Consider the following 20,576-nt stretch of genomic DNA (forward strand, 5'->3'; position numbering starts at 1 on the left):
AGAATTGTCAGTGTACAGCTGCAAAGCTTTTAAAAATTTTTGTCTTGTTTAATTTCTTATCTCTATTCTTTCTAGTAGTCCCTCTTAATGGCCTTTGATATTCTGAATCAGTGTATCTGGGAGTATCCAGGATTTGGTTTTTGCACAGGGTGAGGGGGAAAGATGATCTCACAGTGTAACTGTCTTAGTCACTGTCCTTTTAAAGTGGCATAAAGAGACACCATGACCAAGGCAACTTTAAAAGAAAGCATTTAATTGGGGGCTTACTTACAGTTTCAGAGGTCATGATGGTAGGGGTGGGAACATGGCAACAGGCAGACAGGCATGGTGCTGGAGCAGTAGCTGAGAGCTTACATCTTATCCACCAACAGCAGGCAGAGAGCAAGAGAGACTGGGTGTGGGCTTTTGCAACTTTAAAATTCTCCCCTAGTGATACATCTCCTTCAACAAGGCCACACTCCTAAACCTTCCCAAATAGTTCCACCAACTAGAGACTAAGTATTCAAATATCTGTTCTTAGAGGGGCACCACAGTAACCCAAGATGACCTTGAACTAACCTTCCTTATGCCTCAGCCTCTGCTCGGGTTGCAGTTTTTCCCCACTTATGTCCATTAACATTTTTTAATATTTATTTATTTATTATGAATACAATATTCTATCTGTATGCCTGCAGGCCAGAAGAGGGCACCAGACCTCATTACAGATGGTTGTGAGCCACCATGTGGTTGCTGGGAATTGAACTCAGGACCTTTGGAAGAGCAGGCAATGCTCTTAACCTCTGAGCCATCTCTCCAGCCCTCCACTAACATTTTTAAATGCTGAAAATTTCTAAAAACTTCTACAGTACAATTATGAACTCGGTAAACACATTTGCTATCAAGCCTGATGACCCGAGTTCAGTCCCTGGACCTACATGGTTGAAGGGGAGAACTGACTCCCGCAGGCTGTCTTCTGACCTCCACACACCTGCTTATGGCATATACATGCTCTATTACCTCCCCAGAGACGTCACACAAATAAATAGATGGAAAAAAATTTAATGATGAAATCTAGTCGAGTGGTGTTGGCGTACATCTTTAATCCCGGCATACGGGAGGCAGAGGCAGGCAGATTTCTGTGAGTTTGAAGCCAGCCTGGTCTACAGAGAGAGTCCCAGGACAGCCAGGCTACACAGAGAAACTGTCTCCAAAAAAAAAAAAACAAAAAGAAGTTAGTGATGAAATGTCAAGTGATGACCATTATTCTCTCCCCACTTGAACTGGGGGTTTTCTCATCTCTGATTCTTATTTCTTAGTTACTCATACTGTCTTAAACTTTCAACTGGAGTCTTTCATAAGAATGGAATTTTAAATAATGTTATCGATGAACTAACTTATTCTTGAATTAGTAATAGTAGTCACATCGAAATCATCCACTACCTTTCTGAGACCAACTTTAAAACTGAGTAGCAGGACTTTATAAAATGAATTTTTTTTTAAAATATTTATTTATTATGTTTACAATGTTCTGTCTGTCTGTATGCTTGTTGGCCAGAAGAGGGCACCAGATCTCATTACAGATGGCTGTGAGCCACCATGTGGTTGCTGGGAATTGAACTCAGGACCTCTGGAAGAACAATCAGTGCTCTTAACCTCTGAGCCATCTCTCCAGCCCTATAAAATGAATTTTTGAAGTAAAAGCTGAACCTAAAAACCTGCTTTTAAAATTTTATTTATTTATTTTATGTATATGGATATTTTGCCTGTTTGTATGTATGTATGTGTACCATATATGTGCTTGGTGCCTGAGAAGGCCAGAAGAGGGCATCAGATCACTTGTGACTGAGGATACAGGTAGTTGTGGGTACTGGGAATCAAACCTGGGTCCCCTGGAAGAACAGTCTGTGCTCTTGACTGCTGAGTCATCTATTCACCTACAAAACCTGGATTTTTTTTTTTTTTTTTTTTTTTTTGGTTTTTGGAGACAGGGTTTCTCTGTGGTTTTAGAGCCTGTCCTGGAACTAGCTCTTGTAGACTGGGCTGGTCTAGAACTCACAGAGATCTGCCTGCCTCTGCCTCCCGAGTGCTGGGATTAAAGGCATGCGCCACCACCGCCCGGTACCAAAACCTGGATTTTTGAGATTGTAGTTTTCCAGGATTTTCAGACAATCTGAAGGCTGTGTGATGAACTACATTCTCATAAGAAGGATGCACCTGAATGGATTTTTTTTTTTTTCCTGACAGCCCATTACTAGCTCTCCACCCAAATGGATGGCTGAAATAGAACGTGATGACATCGATATGTTGAAAGGTATGTGATGCTGGTGTCTACTATCTTTTTTTTAAAAAAATATTCTGTGCATTTGTTTCCTATTTCATGTGAGACTTTTATTATTTTTAAGATTTTATTTATTATGTGTACAATACAGTGTGCTGCCTCCATGTAAGACTGCAGGCCAGAAGAGGGCACCAGATCTCATTGTAGATGGTTGTGAGCCACCTTGTGGTTGCTGGGAATTGAACTCAGGACCTCTGGAAGCTGGTCTCGAACTCCCCGAGATCCGCCTGCCTCTGCCTCCCGAGTGCTGGGATTAAAGGTGTGCGCCACCATCGCCCGGCTGTTTGTTTTTTGAGATAGGGTTTATCTGTGTAGCCCTGACTGTCCTAGAACTCACTCTGTAAATCAGGCTGGCCTAGAACTCAGAAATCCATCCTCTTGCCTCTGCCTCCTAAGTGCTGGGATTAAAGGCATGTGCCACCACTACCTGGCTTGTTTTTGTTTTAGTGGGGTCCTACCCCATTGCTCAGTTTGGCCTCTGAGTGCATGAGCCCAACTGATGCTTCTGTCTCAGCCGCCTAAGTACCTGTGACTCTGGGTAGCCACCAAGCCTGGCTTGTCCTCTCCTGTCGCATTTACATCTGTTCACAAACCACTGTGCAGCTTTTCTGTCCCTACGTCCTTACGATGTTCTTGGCTTCACATTGCCAAGAACTTTGCTATCTGTCTTCATAGTTCTTCATGTCTGGTGGGAATGCTTTTCTCTACTTTTTATAGGTGTAGAAATTCAGCCAGTTCAAGAATGAGTCACAGTGAACTCTTGTTTATTTTTTTTTCATATTAGCTTACTTTTGTATAATGCTTATAGTGGATTAAAAAAACCTTACATAAATTTCTCACTGAATTATGAAGGCCCTGTTAGGTATGATAATAACAAAGATTTAGAGATAAAATGGCTAGTGTTTATAAATTTATAAAGTTTAAGCTCTGATCTTTTAAAGTTTAATCTTCACTATAATAGAAGAGCCTTATTTCTAAAATTTAAAGCCACATATTGTCCTTAGTACTATAAAATGACAATCCTTGAGTGTAGCAGTTCTCAGCCTGTGGGTTGTGCCCCTTTCAGGGGCTGAACCACCTCTTCACAGGGGTCCCATACCAAATATCCTGCCTACCAATATTTACATTATGATTCATGATGGCAGCAACATTACAGTTATGAAGTAGCAATGAAATGATTTTATGGTTGGGGTCACCACAACATGAGGAACTGTATTATTAAAGGGTCGCAGTATTAGGAAGGGTGAGAACCACTCTCCTAGTGGGTTAAGATAAATCTTTTCTTTCTTTTTGTCTTTTCAGTTCTTCTGTCAAGAATTCTATGAGCAGTGAATACTGTTGTTTGATGAATGATTTGGAGTTCAATCAGAATGGAAATTTAAATTAAAACATTAATTTTATGGTTTTGGTCTTTTTTTAAAAAATCATTCTTATGGTGTTCAGATTCATGATGGTTGTGAAGTAATAGATTGAAATTAAGGTAAAAATCAGGAATTCTTGAGCTATTTAAAACTAGTCAAGAAAGTGGCATATGCTCATTGCAGGAAAGACTACAGAATGGTAAATGGAAGAGCAGAACTCCTTTGTATGATTTCAGAAGTTACTCAGTGCGTGGTTAGATGCTGATTCCCTCACCCACCCATGGAAAACTATGTCTCAAAGGATCTCAGATTCATTGTCCTAATATTCCAAAACTATTTATGTAATAAATGATGAACTTATATTTTCTAAGAAAACTAAATTTTAGTGAGAGTTCACAGCGCATTATGTTTCATGAAAACTGATCTCTATTTTAAACAAGCATTTACATGCTATTTAAATGAAAATCTGGGTTGTAACCTTTATTTTAAGTAAGTAAAATCTGGGAAGTAAGTAAAATTAATTGTAAATAAAATAAGCAAAATTTGGATTTGAAGGGAAATTTTGGATTTATATTTAAGTTTATGTTTTCTACAGTTGGGGACATGGTGAACAGTATTTTGTTGCTATTATTGCTACTATATATCGTTGAAATCCTGGGACTTGTAAATGGAGACAACATCTGGTTTACATGACCAAGATGTGTCTGCAAGGTTTTCTCTATGATATGTCACATCATAAGGCTTCATATTTTAACGGTATATTTATTTTGTGTGAGAGGCGAAAATGAATGTTATAAACAGATGCTATAACACATTTGGGCAGGCGAGCTGACTCAGCTGTGAAGACACATGCCACCAATCCTGAGAACCTGAGTATGCTCTCTAGAACCCACATGTTAGAAGGAAAGAGTTGTCCTTCCAAATTGTCCTCTGATCCCCATGCAGTATTGTGCACAAACACACTAAATACAAAGCCCACTTAATTTGTTAAGTATAATGCTGAGGTGTTTTTGCAGTAGTAGAAAACTTCACAGTTTTTGCTGAAGAGTATGTAAAATTGGAGGAAAGGAAATAAAGGGCCTGTTTTGTACTTATTCATGAAGGAAATTAAGCTTGAAGTCTTCCTCACTCTTTCATTGTTCTGGTGATCAAATCCCTGGCTTCCTGCTTGCTAGGTCAGTGTTCTGACATTCAGCTATACCCCCAACCCAACTAGATATCTTTTATTACTAGAACTATTAACCCAAATCAATTAGTGAGAAGTGATACTGAAATAAAGTCTTCTATTTCAGAGCTGGGGAGCCTCACCACAGCTAATTTGATGGAGAAGGTACGAGGGCTCCAGAACCTGGCCTATCAGCTGGGACTGGATGAGTGTGAGTACCCAATTAGTTTTATACAAGGTTACATGTTGTATATTCCACAATGAGTTCTAGTTATAACTCATGAAAGTATACCTTTCCTTTTACTAAGGCAAAGACAAGCCATCTGAAGGTAGGAACTTGGTGTAACTTTGTACCTTTCATGATAGAATGTGCTAAACTATTGACTTAAAGGTAAAAAAATTTTGTGCAATACATATCTTTTGGAACCTTTTTGTTTTAAGTGCTAGGACATCAATTAAAACTAGTTCAGTCTGAAGAGAGACTTTGTTAGTTCACATTTGTTTATTAAAAATCCAGGGGTAGAAATGGCTTTGAGGTTGTCTAGGTCTGTGACCCTTAATTATGTCACTGGTGTATTCTTATTCTTCCTTTGGTGTATCCAGGCTCCACTTTACTTGAGCCATTAGTCCTCGAGTCTTTGCTGCTGTCCATAGCCTTTTCTAGGCACTAAGGAAAGTGAGCAAAAGAGACCAGTTTGTGTTTTTGAATATCAGGATTCTCCAGGAAGGAAGAGTGTCTTTCTGGGAGAGACTTCAGCTGTTCTGCACTAGAGCACAGACGTGCATGGCAGGAGTCAGCCAACAAGGAACCGAGCTCAGGTCATTAGGTTTAGCAGTGTGATGCCTTACCCACTGCCAAGTATTTATATTTCTAAGAACTGACGGCATTGGGATTGGGGTTAGTTGTAGTCAACTAATTCAGCCATCTTAATCACTAAACTTAAGCTGAACAAGGAAGACTGTTTTCCTGCCAGCGTGGTTGGATGAATACAGTAGAAACATAAATTATGTTATACTTCATAACTCAGCCTGTTTTAGTTTCTGTAACAGTACTTTGTAACTTCCTGCCATCTTCCTTGGCCATAGGGAATTTATTTGAGGTTAGAAAATAAGTTAGAAATTGAAATGCTTACATCGATGTGTGTAGGATTTCTTGGATATAGTCTCCTTGTTTTAGCGTGTATAGTATATTTGCATAAAAACATCTCTTTTGTCCTCTTAGATTATTCATCTACTCCAGGAATTGTCTTTCACTTGACACCTTAATCTGGTGTTTCAATGTCTTGGTATTTTTTTTTCTACATTAATTGAAAGGATGACATGGGTGAAAAATAAGCAGTAGGAACTGATGAATCCCAGAGGACCAGTGATACTGTTTTCATGCAAATATCTGCCCTGGTAAAGATGATGAGATGAAAAAAATGCAGAAATATTTAGCCTCAAAACATGATTGTCATTTCACAGTATTGTTAAATGAGAGTATAGGAATAACAAGAATCTTGTGGTACTGGTAGTAACTAGATTCTGTCTTTTGGGAGGTGAGCCTTATGTCACCCTTTGGTTTTGTTCATGGCTATATGTCAGATAACCCTTGTGGTGTACAGATTTTTAAAATACAATAACTTTTATAGATTTGTTTCATTTTTAAGGCACTTTCACCATTCTTGGAAATTTGTTATGTTTGTTTTAGTCCTGGGATTAAATGTAACTTTTCAAAATAAAAGTCATTTTCTTTTAGGCTCCCTTTGTAGTCTTATGGATCAACTGGCAGTCAATTAAAGATGCCTCTAGATGGAATGACACATGATGTCTAACGAGGCCCATTGACTTAAAACGAATGAAAGCTTTTGAAAATTGCTCTAGTTTTAGGTAATTGGTGTTTAGTGATGAGGAATAATGTTTGAAGGTCTTGGGATATTTTCTTCTCTGATAGCAGTAGATAATTATTTATTACATACAACATGGAGTGTGCTAATTGTTTGGCTGTATGTGCTTGAGCCTTCCTTATTACCGTTATGGTGTGGGTGGGATACTGACTTAGCCCTGTGAATTACAACATTAGGCTGTTGCCTTTATTTCTGAGACCCATTTAATTGCTGTGTATCCTACTAATTCTCTGCAATTTTTACCCTTTTCTGATTTTTTTCTTGGTTCTGAAGGTGACAAGTTTTTCAGTAGTTATGTAAATGACCCACTCATTTATCGTCACTAACTTGGAAATCACTGAAAATAAGTTATAAAAATTTGGAAAACTGCTAATCATCTCTTTGTAGCTAGAGCTAAACCTTGGGACTCTGGAGCATTTGTGTTTGTGGTTTTTTTTTTTTTTTCCGTAACAGCTTTATTGAGCTGCAGTTCATGTTTCTGTAATTCACCTATTTATACTGAACAGCTCAGTCTGCAACACAGTCAAGTCTAAGATATTTTCATTACCACCCCAAATCCCTGGCCCCATTTGCCCTACTCCTCATTTCCTCTCAAGCTTCTAGGGGCTCAGTCATCACTAATCTGTTTTATGCCAGTATAGATTTGTCTAGTTTGGAATCATGTTTCTGTGACTGGAGTCTCATTTTTCTCTATTCTCTTTCTCTTTCATTGTCTGTTACTCAAAGTGCAGGGTATCAGACCCAGAGCCTGTGCTTTGCTAGCTCCCTCCAGCCCTGATTTCTTTTACTGAAATAGCATTTTCAGTGTTTAGCTGTGTTTCAGAATATATCAGTGCTCTCTTTTGTATGGTCAGATCATATTCCTTTGGGTAGGTATAACATTGTATTTATTGCCAATTGAAAGACATTTGATCGTTGCTACTATTAGATTTGTTGACAGTGCTGCTCTGACATGTGTACACATGAATTTCCGTTCTCTTGTGTTTATAACTGGGGTCTTATGGTAGCACTATATCTGACTCCTTTGGGTTTTGGAGACAGGGTTTCTCTGCGTAGCTCTGGCTGTCCTAGAACTCAACTTTATAGACCAGGCTGGACTTGATTGACCAAAAATCTGCCTGCCTCTGCCTCCCAAGTGCTGGATTAAAGGTGTGCTCTTTGCTTGTATCTGACTTCTTGAAGAGTTCTTAGGCTGTTTTCCAAGCTGATTGAACCATTGTATACTTCTACCAGCAGTAGAGGAATTTTTGCTAATACTTATTATTGTCCTTTAAAAAATTGTTACTTCTATCCTAGGAGTATAAGGGTCATTGTGGTTTGCATTTTCTTTTGCCCATTGATGCTGAATACTTAACCTGCTTTCATGAGCTATCAGTCAGTTCTACATGCCCAGCCGTACGAAAAGTTGTGTGTGTGCAGATTCCTTGTTGCAAGTGGAAATGATTTTGTTCCTTCCTTTCTCATATATCTGGTGTGAGCCTAGCCTTTAAGGGCTGAGCCATTTCTCCAGCCTGTGTTTCTTCCTTTCTAATCTAGATATATTTTGATTTCATTTTCTTACCTTAGTTAAATTTCACTACAGTGGTGAACAGAAGTGGTAAGAGTAGATGTCCTTCATTTCCTTTCTGATCTTGGCAGAAAGCATGTGGTATGGTGTTAAAGACTATGGTGTTTTCATAGGTAATTTTTAATGAAAATAAAATTACATTGAATTTGCCTAGATTCTTTGAGCTTTTAAAAGCATTTGTGTAAAAGACATTTGAGACTTCCCTATTTAGACTTTGCAAAGGATTTCTTCCTTCCTTTCTTTTTTTGTGGGGGAGGGGTTTGAGACAGGGATTCTCTATGTAAACAGTTCTGGCCGGCCTCAAACTCACTCTGTAGACAAGGCTGGCCTCGAACTCACAGAAATCCACCTGCCTCAGCCTCCCACGAGCTGCTGGGATTAACGTGTGCCACCACTGTGTGGCAAATAAATTTTTAATTGCATATATATGTGCATACATGCTTGTGAGTGCCCAAGTAGGCCAAAGGCAACCCCAGAACAGTGTTACAGTCATTGTGAGCCACCTACTATTGTTAATGGGAACCAAACTCGGATCCTTCCCAAGAATTTGATGACTTCCTTACTACTGAGCTGTCTTTCCAGCCCTTATTTAAACTCAATACTCCACTCAGTTAATTACATTGTTGAGTCTGCTAATATATGGTATAAGTTTTAGTGACTGTACCAAAGAAAAACCAATGAAACCAACGCTTCTAAACACTTCTGTTAGGACCCTCTAGGCATATGCTTTTGAAAAGTAGCTAGTTATATTGAGAAATTACTTTCCATCTACATTTTTTGCTTATGGGACAGAATGTTATATAGCCCAGATTGGCTTTGAACTACGGTGATCTTCCTGCTTCAACTTTCCAAGTGTTGGAATTTACAGGCATGGACTACCACATCTAGCTCTAAATACATCTAAAGGAGAGTTAGTTCCGTTGAGTTCTAGTTTTAGTCTGTGACTAAAGGAAAGAATAACTGTGACTCTACACTCTAGGTGTTCTTCGTGGCCTGGTATCTAGGTTCTTTGGCTCTTAGAATAGGCCTCTTTGGTAACCTCTGGGTAACAAATGAAAGTAGTCATCTCATGTGTAGCCTCTAGATGGCAGCATAAGTCTTACAGGACTTCTACTGCTTGAACTGAGTTCCTGATTTGGGTAAAAGCAGTTTTTGTGGTTTTACCAAACTGTTTGACTAACTTCCTCCCTTCCTCCCTCTTTTCTTTCAAGACAGGTTCTCTGTATTGTGGCTGTCTTGGAACTCATTATTAGACCATACTGACCTCAAATTCACAGGCCTGCCTCTGCCTCCTGAGTGCAGGGATTAAAGTTTTGTGCCACTACAATTTGCCTTTCAGCTTTTTCACCCCACTCTTTTTTTTTTTTCTTTCTTTTTTTGGTTTATTGAGATAGGATTTCTCTATGTAGCCCTGGCTGTTCTGAACTCACTTTAGTAGGCCTAGATGGCTTCAAACTCACTGAGATTCGCCTACCTCTGCCTTCAGAGTGCCATGATTAAAGATGTGTGGCACCCTTTTCATCGCTCCGTCTTGTCTTTTAAATATTTATTTATGGGTTGATTGATTGAGTTTTTGAGACAGGGTTTCTTTGTGTAACAGTCCTAGCTATCTTGGAACTCACTCTGTAGACCAGGCTGACCTCTAACTCACAGAGATCCGCCTGCCTCTGCCTCCCAAGTGCTGGGATTAAAGGCGTGCGCCACCACCGCTCAATGCTCCATCTTATTTTTTAAAGCTCTTCTCCTTTTTGAAGCTCAGAGTCCTTCAGTTTCTTTATTATCCTAAGTAGCATTTCGCATTTCATCACAGAGGTTGGATTTTTATTTATTTATTTATTTTTTCTGAGACAGGTTTTCTGTATGTAACAGCTCTGGCTGCCCTGGAACTTGTACTGTAGACCAGGCTAGCCGTACAGAGATCCACCTGCCTCTGTCAACCAAGTGCTAGACTGAAGGTGTGCACCACCACCACCCAGCATGAAGGTTGGCTTTATTTATTTATTTATTTATTTTTTTATTGAGGTTTATTTATTTACTATATATAGTGTTCTGTCTGCATATATGCCTACTCACCAGAAGAGGGCACCAGACCTCATTACAGATGGTTGTGAGTCAGCATGCGGTTGCTGGGAATTGAACTCAGGACCTCTGGAAGAGCAGGCGGAAGCCAGTGCTCTTAATCTCTGAGCCATCTCTCCAGCCTGAAGGTTGGATTTTTAACATTCCAAAAGTGTGATTGTTTAATAAGTTGCTCCCACACTTGGATATAAGACTCTCAGAACGGGTTCAGTTCTCTGACTTGTATTATCTCTCTTCCTAGTTTGTTTTTTTTTTTTTTTTCATTCTTGGACTCTATTATGTTACTATGCAATATGAGGCATTGCCATATTAAATGAAAACAGGAATTTTATCTAAAATTGCTAGAATAAGTTTGGGCTAGTGACCTTTTAAGAAAAATCCAATTATTTTAAAATAAAGCTTCCAGCCACTAAGTCATTTTGAACAATCAGATAAGAAGAGAAAGACAGAAATGTGTCTGTCCCATTCGGCAGCTATTTATCTGCTTTACACAGGGGTCTCTGGTATATGAAGCTGAGTAAATATATGACTTCACTATGCACATTAAAATCTATGTGGAAAGGGAAAGATGATAAGTAACTCTTAGTGGACCATAGAGAAATAAATTCTTTAAGAATACAAAGAGTGCTGGGCGGTGGTGGCGCACACATTTAATCCCAGCACTAGGGAGGCAGAGGCAGGTGAATCTCTGTGAGTTCGAGACCAGCCTGGTCTACAGAGTGAGTTTCAGGACAGGCTCAAAAAAACAAAAAACAAGTAATTGTTTCAGAGAGAAGAGGGCAGTTGTGGAAGTTACTACAGGAAGCTTCACTGAATGAAGAAGGGAAGTGAATTTCATTTTCCTGTATATTGATCGTATCTACTTTTAAGGCTGCAGAGTCAAGAAAATATAAATTTAGATCTGGACATGATAGTGCACACCTCTAAGACTCTAAAGGTAGAAGCAGGAAGATCAGGAGTCCAAGGGCAGATTCTACTCCATTGAGTTTCAGGACAGCCTGGGCTGTATGTGACCCTGTCTTAGGGGGAAAAAAGGATAAATTATTATAACCTAAAAATATAAATTCAGGAAACTTGATTTAAAAGCATTGTAAAAACTACTGCTATTTGCTCTTTCAAAAACCATTCAAAACTTAGCCTTATGTCTTGTTTTATGCATTTCATAACACCTTGCAGGATTCACTATAAGAGCATCCTATTTAGATAAATAAATACAGCATAAAATCTAGAATTCGCACTTTGAAAGGATCAAGGTTATTTCACATAATTAGAAATTGTCAATTTAGCTTTTAAGTATTTTGTTTAAAAATATATTATGGTAATGGGAAATAAAACATGTTGGTATTTCTCATTTTTCCCTTGGCTAACAAATTAGGATATACAAATCCTTAAATTACCTTTAAGGCTTATAAGCATTCATATCTTTTATCCATTAGTCAAGTTATTTCATAAACGCAGCATTGCCTCTGAAATGGTTTTACTCACAAAGAAGATTTTGCCATAAAATGTTTCTGGTATTTTACTCTCTTGTGATTTGGGAAGGAGGGACAGGATAGAGGAGAGAAGACAGGACATAAATCAACTCGGATAAAGTATTATTTTGTTTAATTCTACAGAGTATATGCTAGATAAGAAGATGTTTATTTAGAGGAACTAGTGTATGTGCATGTGATTTATCTCAGTGATAGAATATGAGGCCCTGAGTTCAGTCCCCAGAGCTGTAATCACAGAAAGACCAAATAGGCCCACGACAACCAGAGGGATGACCAAGTAAACATTAGAAAATACTCACATGCAAGGACAGTACCCAGGTTAAAAAATTAGAGTATCGGTCAGTGAGGGGGCTCAGTGGGTAGCTGTGCTTGCTGCCTGACAACCTGAGGTTGATCCCTGGAGTGCACATTGGCATGTGCACACACACAACAGAAATATATATATATATTCATATATTTGTGTGTGTGTGTGTAAAATTTTAGGCAGGACCTTCCTATGTAGCCCTAACTGGCCTGGAACTCCCTATGTAGATCATGAGCTGGCCATTAACTCACAGAAATCCTCCTACTTCTGTTCCAAGTGCTGAGATTAAGATGTGTGATACCACAGTTTGCCTAATAAGTAAAATTATTTTTTAAAAAGGAGATCATGCTGGGCAGTGGTGGCACACGCCTTTAATCTCCGGAGGCAGAGGCAGGCGACCGGCTCCAAAAGTTACAGAGAAATCCTGTCTCAAAAAAACAAACAAACAAACAAACAAACAAAAAACCCAAAACAACAACAAAAAGAGATCATAAAATCAGCAGTTTTATTTTTATTTTTTAGGAGTAGGAACATAGTTAAATGTCAGGAACAGCGGGTCAGTTTTTACAACAACTAGTGAGGTTAAAAAATGAATAGGACTTCTTTTTCCAACTTTGGCATGTTCTTGCAGAAGTAGAGGTTCGGGAGTGTCAAGGGCACAAGGTGATTTGGTTGGCATCTTTTGTGCCAGCCATGGTGGCCCACTCTTGTCATTTTAGCCCTAGGAAAATTAAGGGAGGAAGATCGTGAGTTGAAAAGCAGACTTGTTACTTAACATAACCCAAAGAGGGCCGTGGAGAGATGGTTGGCAACCAAGAGTGCCTACTGCTTTTATAGAGGACCTAGGTTCGCTTCCCAGCACTCACATGGCAACTCACCTGTAACATGATTTCCAGAGGATCCGATGCCGTCTTCTGACCTCCTTGGCCCCAGTTATGCATGTGTGCATGCAAACATTTTTAGACATAATTTTTTTTAAAAAGCATCTTTTATTAAACAAACATTGGGCAATTTTGTCAAACTTCATTTCAGGCTATATTGCCTGTAGTTGGAAAATTAAACACTTAGTTTTAACTATAGAGGAAGCAAAGATTCACTTAGAATGCCTGCAGTGAAGTGAAACTGCAGCCGTTTGTTTGAGAGATTCAACAGGTAAGATTTATCAGAGTTTTATTTTTTTTTTACACTAATTCCAATAGGGTTCATGGAAGTCGCATCCTTCCTAGGCTTTGAATCTAGGAATGACTGTGTTCATGGGGAAATAAATTAACACCTTCTGTTTTGCTTGTCTTTTATAAGTTTTGTTATTGATGCTCTAGAGAGTTCAATTTCACAGTATTTACTGTTTGAGATTAAAGAGCAGTAGCTTTGTGTTATCTACTGTTTTGTGTTGAAAATATAATTTGGAAAGGAGTGACACTGCATGAGAATTTATAAATGAATACAAAGTACTTCACTGCGGGCACTAGGGAAGTGATGGCTTTAACATATATAAATGAAAAGTGTCTCCAGCCATTAAATCTATGTTAATAGTTTGTTAAAGGATACTTTTTCATATAACTAGAGAAATCTCTTGATTAGAAAAATAAAGCATTTGGTTGCCTGTTGTGAGAGGTTAAATTTAAGACTGGGTGTTGGTAGGATGTCCTTCAATAGGACAATTTCAAATCTGTTTCGGATATTGAATGAGAAAACAGAGCTAAAGTGATATTTCTGATATAAAATATTCTACTATTCTCCAATTTTTTTGTTGTTGTTTTTCTTTAATCAAGTCTTAGAGTGGAGAAATAGCTTAGTTAGTGAAGTTCTTGCCAGGCATGAATGAGGACCAGAGTTCAGTTCTCAGAATGCATATTTTACAAAAGCCAGTGCTGAGGAGGTAAGAACAGGAGGATCCCTGGACTTGCTGGCCGGTCAGCCCACCCTACTTGACAAATTCCAGTAGGATGGAGTAAAAGACCCTATCTCAAAAACAGGCTTGAAAGTTCCTGAGGAACAACACCTAAATGACCTCTGGCCTCCATACAAAAACTCTAGAGGGGTGGAGCTGAGCCTCAGTTGATAGAATGCATTGGCAAACATACTTGAGGCCCTAGGTTTGATCCCCAGCTCCATATAAAACTGGACACAATGGCCTGTGTTCTCAGCAGTTAGGAAGTAGAGGCAGGAGGGAGTTCAAGGTTATTCTTGCCTACATAGTCTGAGGCCAGCCTAGGATACATGAGGCCCTGTCTCATTTTTTTAATAAAATTGAATATAATATATATAAGTAGAAATAAACATTGTAGTATATATCCCAGTTTTTATATTATAAACAACCTCATATAACTGCTGCCCAGAACAGATTTAAGATGTAGAAGTTTCACAACACACAAAGCCTTCTTCATGCCCGTCCCAGTACTTGTCTGACCCCTTCCCCAAAGCTAAGCAGTACTTGGGACTCATACAGTCTTAGAAGAATTTTGATACATTTTGAACTTTATGATGGAATGACAAATGATGTTTTTTTTTTTTTTTAATGTGTCTGGCTTCTTAAGCATTTTGTTTTGTTTTAAGACAAGGTTTCTTCTTATAGCCCTACCTGCCCTGGAATTCCCTATGTAGATCAGGCTGGCCTCAAACTCAGAGACCCACCTGCCTCTTCCTCCTGAGTACTGGACTCTGAAAATGAATGTGTTCAACTCTAAAGCCAACTAGCAAGAAAAGCAGCACTAAGAAGGAAATGCTCGGGTTGTGTGGATGCTTCCAGCCTGTCTTTGTGGGTTGTGTGGATGCTTCCAGCCTGTCTTTGTGGGTGGTGTGGATGCTTTCAGCCTGTCTTTGTGGGAGGTGTGGATGCTTTCAGCCTGTCTTTGTGGGAGGTGTGGATGCTTTCAGCCTGTCTTTGTGGGAGGTGTGGATGCTTCCAGCCTGTTTTTGTGGGAGGTGTGGATGCTTTCAGCCTGTCTTTGTGGGAGGTTTTGGAAGTCATCTCACTACTCATGGTCGCAGAGTCCTGCAGTTTTTCTTTTCCATTTCCAGGACCTTTTGCAGAAATGAAGACATTGTAACTAATTAGAAATGGGAGCAGCTTGATGTAGTGGTGCAGGCCTTTAATCTCAGCATTTAGGAGGCAAATCCCTGTGAATTTGAGTCCAGCCTGCTCTACAAAGTGAGTTCTGGGATATCCAGAGCCACATAGTGAAGCTGGCTCAGAAAAAAAAAAAAAGTAAGTGATGAATTTTAAGTCCCTGCTTCATGAATGTAGGGCATGTCTGTTAGGAGATTAACATAACAGCTGATATCCTTGTGGACATTTTGTTGTTTGCTTACAGTGCTGGGGCTAGATGGAACCCAGAACCTCATACTTTCGGTAGGCAAGCACTACACTAAGATACCTCTACAACCTGAGGTATTTTTCTTGGGGAGAGGAAATAAGAGGCGAGTGAGATGGGCTCTTGGATTGTAGACCAGGCTGACCTGGAGCTTGAACTCATGCAACAGTCCTGCCTCAGTCTCCTGGGTGCTAATTTACCATGCCCAGCCCAAGAAGAGATTCTTGAGAGGTCAATTGCAAGGAATTTCCTATATTAAAAAGAATGAAGGGCTTATATGTTTAAGTTAAAGAAAGCTTTGAGAAGGTGAACCATCTTACTATAATGAGCATCTTCTAGAAATTGCTTCTTTAAAGTATAGTTTAAGAAATGCCTCTTGGGCGCTGGCAGACTGACCAACCCTGTAACTAACTACTCAGGTCCAGAACCAGGATGATAGGTTGGCTCACTCCAACATCCATCCCATCTGTGATCTGCTGGAGTACATGAAGGGACTGGTCCTGTAGACCCAAAACTACAGGATCTCCACAACAGGACAACAGCAGGATAACCAAGAGGAGTCCCAGTGAGGACCCAGAATTGATAGTGTAGCAGAAGCCAGAGGCCTCAAACTAGACCAGTGACTCTTTGTAATGAATACTTGCAAGTAAAGATATATGGATAAAAGAGTTTACTTACTATGTCACACTACAGATTCCATGATGAGATCCACCCCTGCCCCATTTTTCTTTTCTTTTTTCTCTTAAGTTTTATGGGGAGGGGGGAGTGCTGCAAGGACAGAGGGCGGATACACAGGGATAGGAAATGAATGGAATGGAGATGCATGATGTGAAAGACACAAAGAAGAAATTTTTTTTTTTAAAGTCCCCTTTGGGACTAGAGAGATGGCTCAGCAGTAAAGAGCACTGGCTGCTCTTGTAGAGGACCTGGGTTCAGTTCTTAGCACCCATGTCAGGTGATACAAAACTGCCTGTAATCTCAAGTCTGGAGGGTCTGATGTCATCTGACCTCTGAGGGCATCTGTGTGTATGTGGCATACATACAGACAAGCATGTACACGCATATACAACAAATAAATAAGTAAATGTGTCTGGAAAGATGGCTTAGTTGAAAAGAGTGCTCATTACTCTTGCAGAGTGCCTGCATTCAGTGCCTAGCACCCACTTTCCAGCTCATAACTGTCTAGAACTCAAGTTCCAGGGGATTAGTACCCCCTTTTGACTTCCTCAGGCACCAAGCATGCGTGTGCTATACATACATACATACATACATACATACATACATACTCAAAGGCAAGCATTCATGCACTTTTTTAAATAAATAAATAAATAAAAAATAGAAGTGCTTCTGAAGAAACTAGGGTTAGTGAGAGAGGTCATGTCCTGAATATGATATAAGGGAGAAAACTCACTTGGAAATAGTGTCAGCCAGGTGAAGTACAGCCCACAATAAGGACTATAGAGTGGGTGAGACTGCAGTCTCTGGCGTCTGAACAACTTCATTATAAGAATCTCAATATATATGGGCTGTATGTGCCAGCACTCGGGAGACAGAGACAGGCAGATCTCTGAATTCTAGCACATCCTGGACCACATAGTGAGATTCCATCTCAAAAAAAAAAAAAAAAGAAGATGATATAGCAATAAAAATCCAAACCATACTTAATATTTTATAGTGGTAAATTTGTAAGCAGCAGAATAGGAGGGGGTGATAATGGAAATAGAATTTGAAAATCAGGGATGAGGTCTAGAAATCTGGGTGGTGGAATGCAAAGTCTTGGTGGCTGGTTATATGAATTGGGGCTGGAGAGTTCTAGGAAGAATGAATAATAACTCTTAGGTACTTATAATTGCAGTACTTGGGAAGTGGATGGAGAATCAAGTTCAGGGTCATTCTTGACTACTTTGTGAGTTCAAGGCCAGCCTGGGCTATGTGAGACATTTCTGTCTCAAGAAAAAGAACTTTTGTGTTTAAAGTTTGAGTAAATATTAGGAAAGAACAATCTCTGAGAAATGTGGGGTAGCTTAGTTCTAACTGCAAATGTGTGCAGAGGCTATCTAGGAGAATATAGAATACGTGGACATAGAACCCAGAAAACAAATATAGATTCCGTCTACTCATGGGCTCTAAATAAAGCCACATGTGAGGAGACACCCAGGAAGCCTGTCGCCCATTAAAATGGACTCTTGCTGTGGCGAGCCCAGATTTGCTGTGTAGAAATGTTTAAGAGGAGGGCAGGAAAGTGGGTGATACGGCTCAGTGGGTAAAGATGCTTGCTTCACGAGCCTGTTGACCTGCGTCCAATCCCTAGAACCTGCCTAAAGGTAGAGAAGACTCGACCTACATGTGTGCCGTGGCACTACTCACATATACATCATGTGTAAACATACTACTACTACTACTACTATTATTTCAGAATTTTTAAAGAGGAAGATCAGAGAGAAACTGGGCTAACTAATGTTGTTGCAGAAGCCAAGACCTGAACTAGGGTGCTGTTGATGGACATGGAGAGAGGTAATTAAGTTGAGAAAGTTGTAGGGCAAGGACAAATCTTGATGGATTTTCTTTGAGAGATGAAGGAGAAAACTGTCAAGCATGGCTTCTGGATTTCTCTGCTGGGCTTGTTAGCCAGTGGCAGAAAGACCAAATGATCTCTAAGGGACTAGAGTCACCTTCTTGACAGAGGTGAATTTTTAATGACGAAATATACAAGAAAAAATGTGTTCATAATGCTGGACATAAGGCAACAAATGACTGTCCCTTTGGTTGTTGCAGCGTACTGCTCTGAGAGTTTCCAGTCAGTGGTGTCAGGAGAAGAACTCTTGAGAAACAGCTGATTGTAGAGCAGCTGAGGAGCTAGAGTTCCAGGGACAGAATGCCAGACTGGTGGGATCCCTTGGGGAGGCCATCATAGACTGCTCTCCACACTCATGTGGGGAGCTGTGTGTAAGGGCTGGAGGGACTAGTACCTGACACCTTAGGACCAGGGGTAGTGCCTACTGGAGAAATGGCAGGATTCAGAGGATACTGGAGAGAGGGAGAGAGAATATTAGGTAATAGAAAGAAAACTAAAATTAGACCATACTGAAACAATCATTATTAACATTTTGGTAAACATCTTGCCAAACCCTCTAAACATATCTTGTAAGTGATATCATATTGAAAGATGCATCTGTGTGCACACATACTCACTCATACATGCTATTATGCAGAGATATGTGGTTTTTATATGTCCACTTCTAAGCTATTCCTATTCTCTAACATGTTTTCTTGATGTAAGGTGCTGTGAAAAGACTCCAGAATAGCAGTTTATTGGAGTGATTATTTCAGTGCTCATTTAGGCCATTTTTAGCATCTCACTAATATAAATCATGCTGCAACAATCATCCTTTCTTAGATCAAATTAAATGTACATTTAAAATTTGTAGACATAGGAGCTGGGGGTGCAGCTGTAGTAAGAGTGCTTGCTCAGTGTGCACAAAGCCCTGGATTTGATCCCTTGCACAAATGGTAAACCAATGATGCTGGGACAATGCTTGTAGTCCCAGCACTTTGGGGTAGAGTTAGGAGGATCAGAAGTTCAAGATCTTCCTATGTTACACAGTGAATTTGAAGTCAGCTTGGGGATACATGAGAGCCTATTTCTAAATAAACAAGCAGATCAATAAGGAGGTTTAACTGATTTGCCCAGAGTCAAGTAGTTACCTGTAAATCTAGGATTAGACTCCAGCTCTTCTGATTCTGGGGAACCTTCCCTGTCAGCAGAGGAACAGAGCTTATGTTTCTTAGCTTCACTCTAATACTCATTTGATAAAATATGATTTGCTTCTTGGAGCTTGTAAATAAAACTGCTTCTATTTAACAGTTGCTGTTGATCCTAGATACTGATTGATGCTTATGACACTTAGAAGCTTAAGGTACTTTTTATTGAAAGCATGAACAGCTCAGAGATCATGCCTTGTACTTACTGAATAAATAGAACTAAGGTCCATCTACTAGATAGGACCTAAGTTTTTCTGGTAATGATTGTGTGGGTTGAAACTAGTAACAGTTTCTTAGAACTGTTTTTACTCTAGAGAATAAAATCTTAATATATAAAATGAAAATGACATTTGGGTTCTCTGAAGTGTAAAATGGACTTGAAATCATCAGGGGTCACATTGGAACAAAATTGAAGCCATGTCGATTGCATCCTCCAAATCTTTTTTGAAAAAGCCTTTATTTATTGATAGGGCTCATAATTTCAAATCATATTAGAGCTAATTTGGCTGGGAGCTTTGTCCTATATAGATGCATAGTGCTTAATATTGACTTGCATCTGACCTCATTGACAGTTTTGTTTTTGTTTGGTTATATAGAAGTTAGCTGGCAAAAATCTATGTTCTTGTTTCTGCTTTTAAGAGAGATCCTAGTGTTTTTAAAGGCCACTGTTAAGCTGGGCGATGGTGGTGCACGCCTTTAATCCCAGCACTCGGGAGGCAGAGGCAGGTGGATCTCTGTGAGTTCGAGACCAACCTGGTCTACAGAGCTAGTTCCAAGACAGGCTCCAAAGCCACAGAGAAACCCTGTCTCGAAAAACCAAAAATTAAATAAATAAATAAAGGCCACTGTTGCATCTAAGTAAGTTGGGAAAGGTGAAGGGAGAGTACACGTGATAGAATTCTCCTTTTCCCATCATCAGGATTTTATAAAAGGCCTTTGAGAATTAACAGGACCACAATGTCAGCTCTTGTGGTCTTAAATGGTAGGGGTCTCTTTAAGCCTCACTGTTTAAGGAATAGGCATTACTTCTTTGGACATTTTTTGATTTACTATTGAAATAAGAGTTGCATATCAATCAGCACGTGCAAAGATGGTTGTATAACTGAACCATTAACTCATCCACTGTTGAAAAACAAGTATCACCAAAAGTGATTCTTATTCTAGTATCTAACATAACAGTCCTTTAAAATCCCCTTTGGAGTGTTGAAAAGAGATAAAATGAAAACTTCAGAGTGGTTATTTATTGAGGAAGAAAAAACCTCCAATTTTATTCACTCATTGTAGCTCCACTTTCTCATTTTAATGCTCAGTCCATGGTCATGGTGGTA

At 39.4% G+C, this 20,576-nt stretch overlaps 1 protein-coding gene across 1 annotated transcript in view; it reads left to right on the plus strand.

Moving 5' to 3' along the window:
- Lin52 (lin-52 DREAM MuvB core complex component) overlaps positions 1-20,576 on the plus strand; it is an 81,119-nt gene that overhangs the window by 8,001 nt on the left and 52,542 nt on the right. The window contains exons 4-5 of the mRNA XM_050164515.1: positions 2,224-2,290; positions 4,971-5,054. Of these exons, the coding sequence (XP_050020472.1) occupies positions 2,224-2,290; positions 4,971-5,054 (151 nt within the window). The remainder of the gene's footprint in view (positions 1-2,223; positions 2,291-4,970; positions 5,055-20,576) is intronic.

Source organism: Alexandromys fortis, unplaced genomic scaffold (assembly GCF_014885135.2).
Source record: "Alexandromys fortis isolate MF-2015 unplaced genomic scaffold, M_Fortis_MF-2015_v1.1 scaffold_159, whole genome shotgun sequence".
NCBI lineage: Eukaryota > Metazoa > Chordata > Mammalia > Rodentia > Cricetidae > Alexandromys > Alexandromys fortis.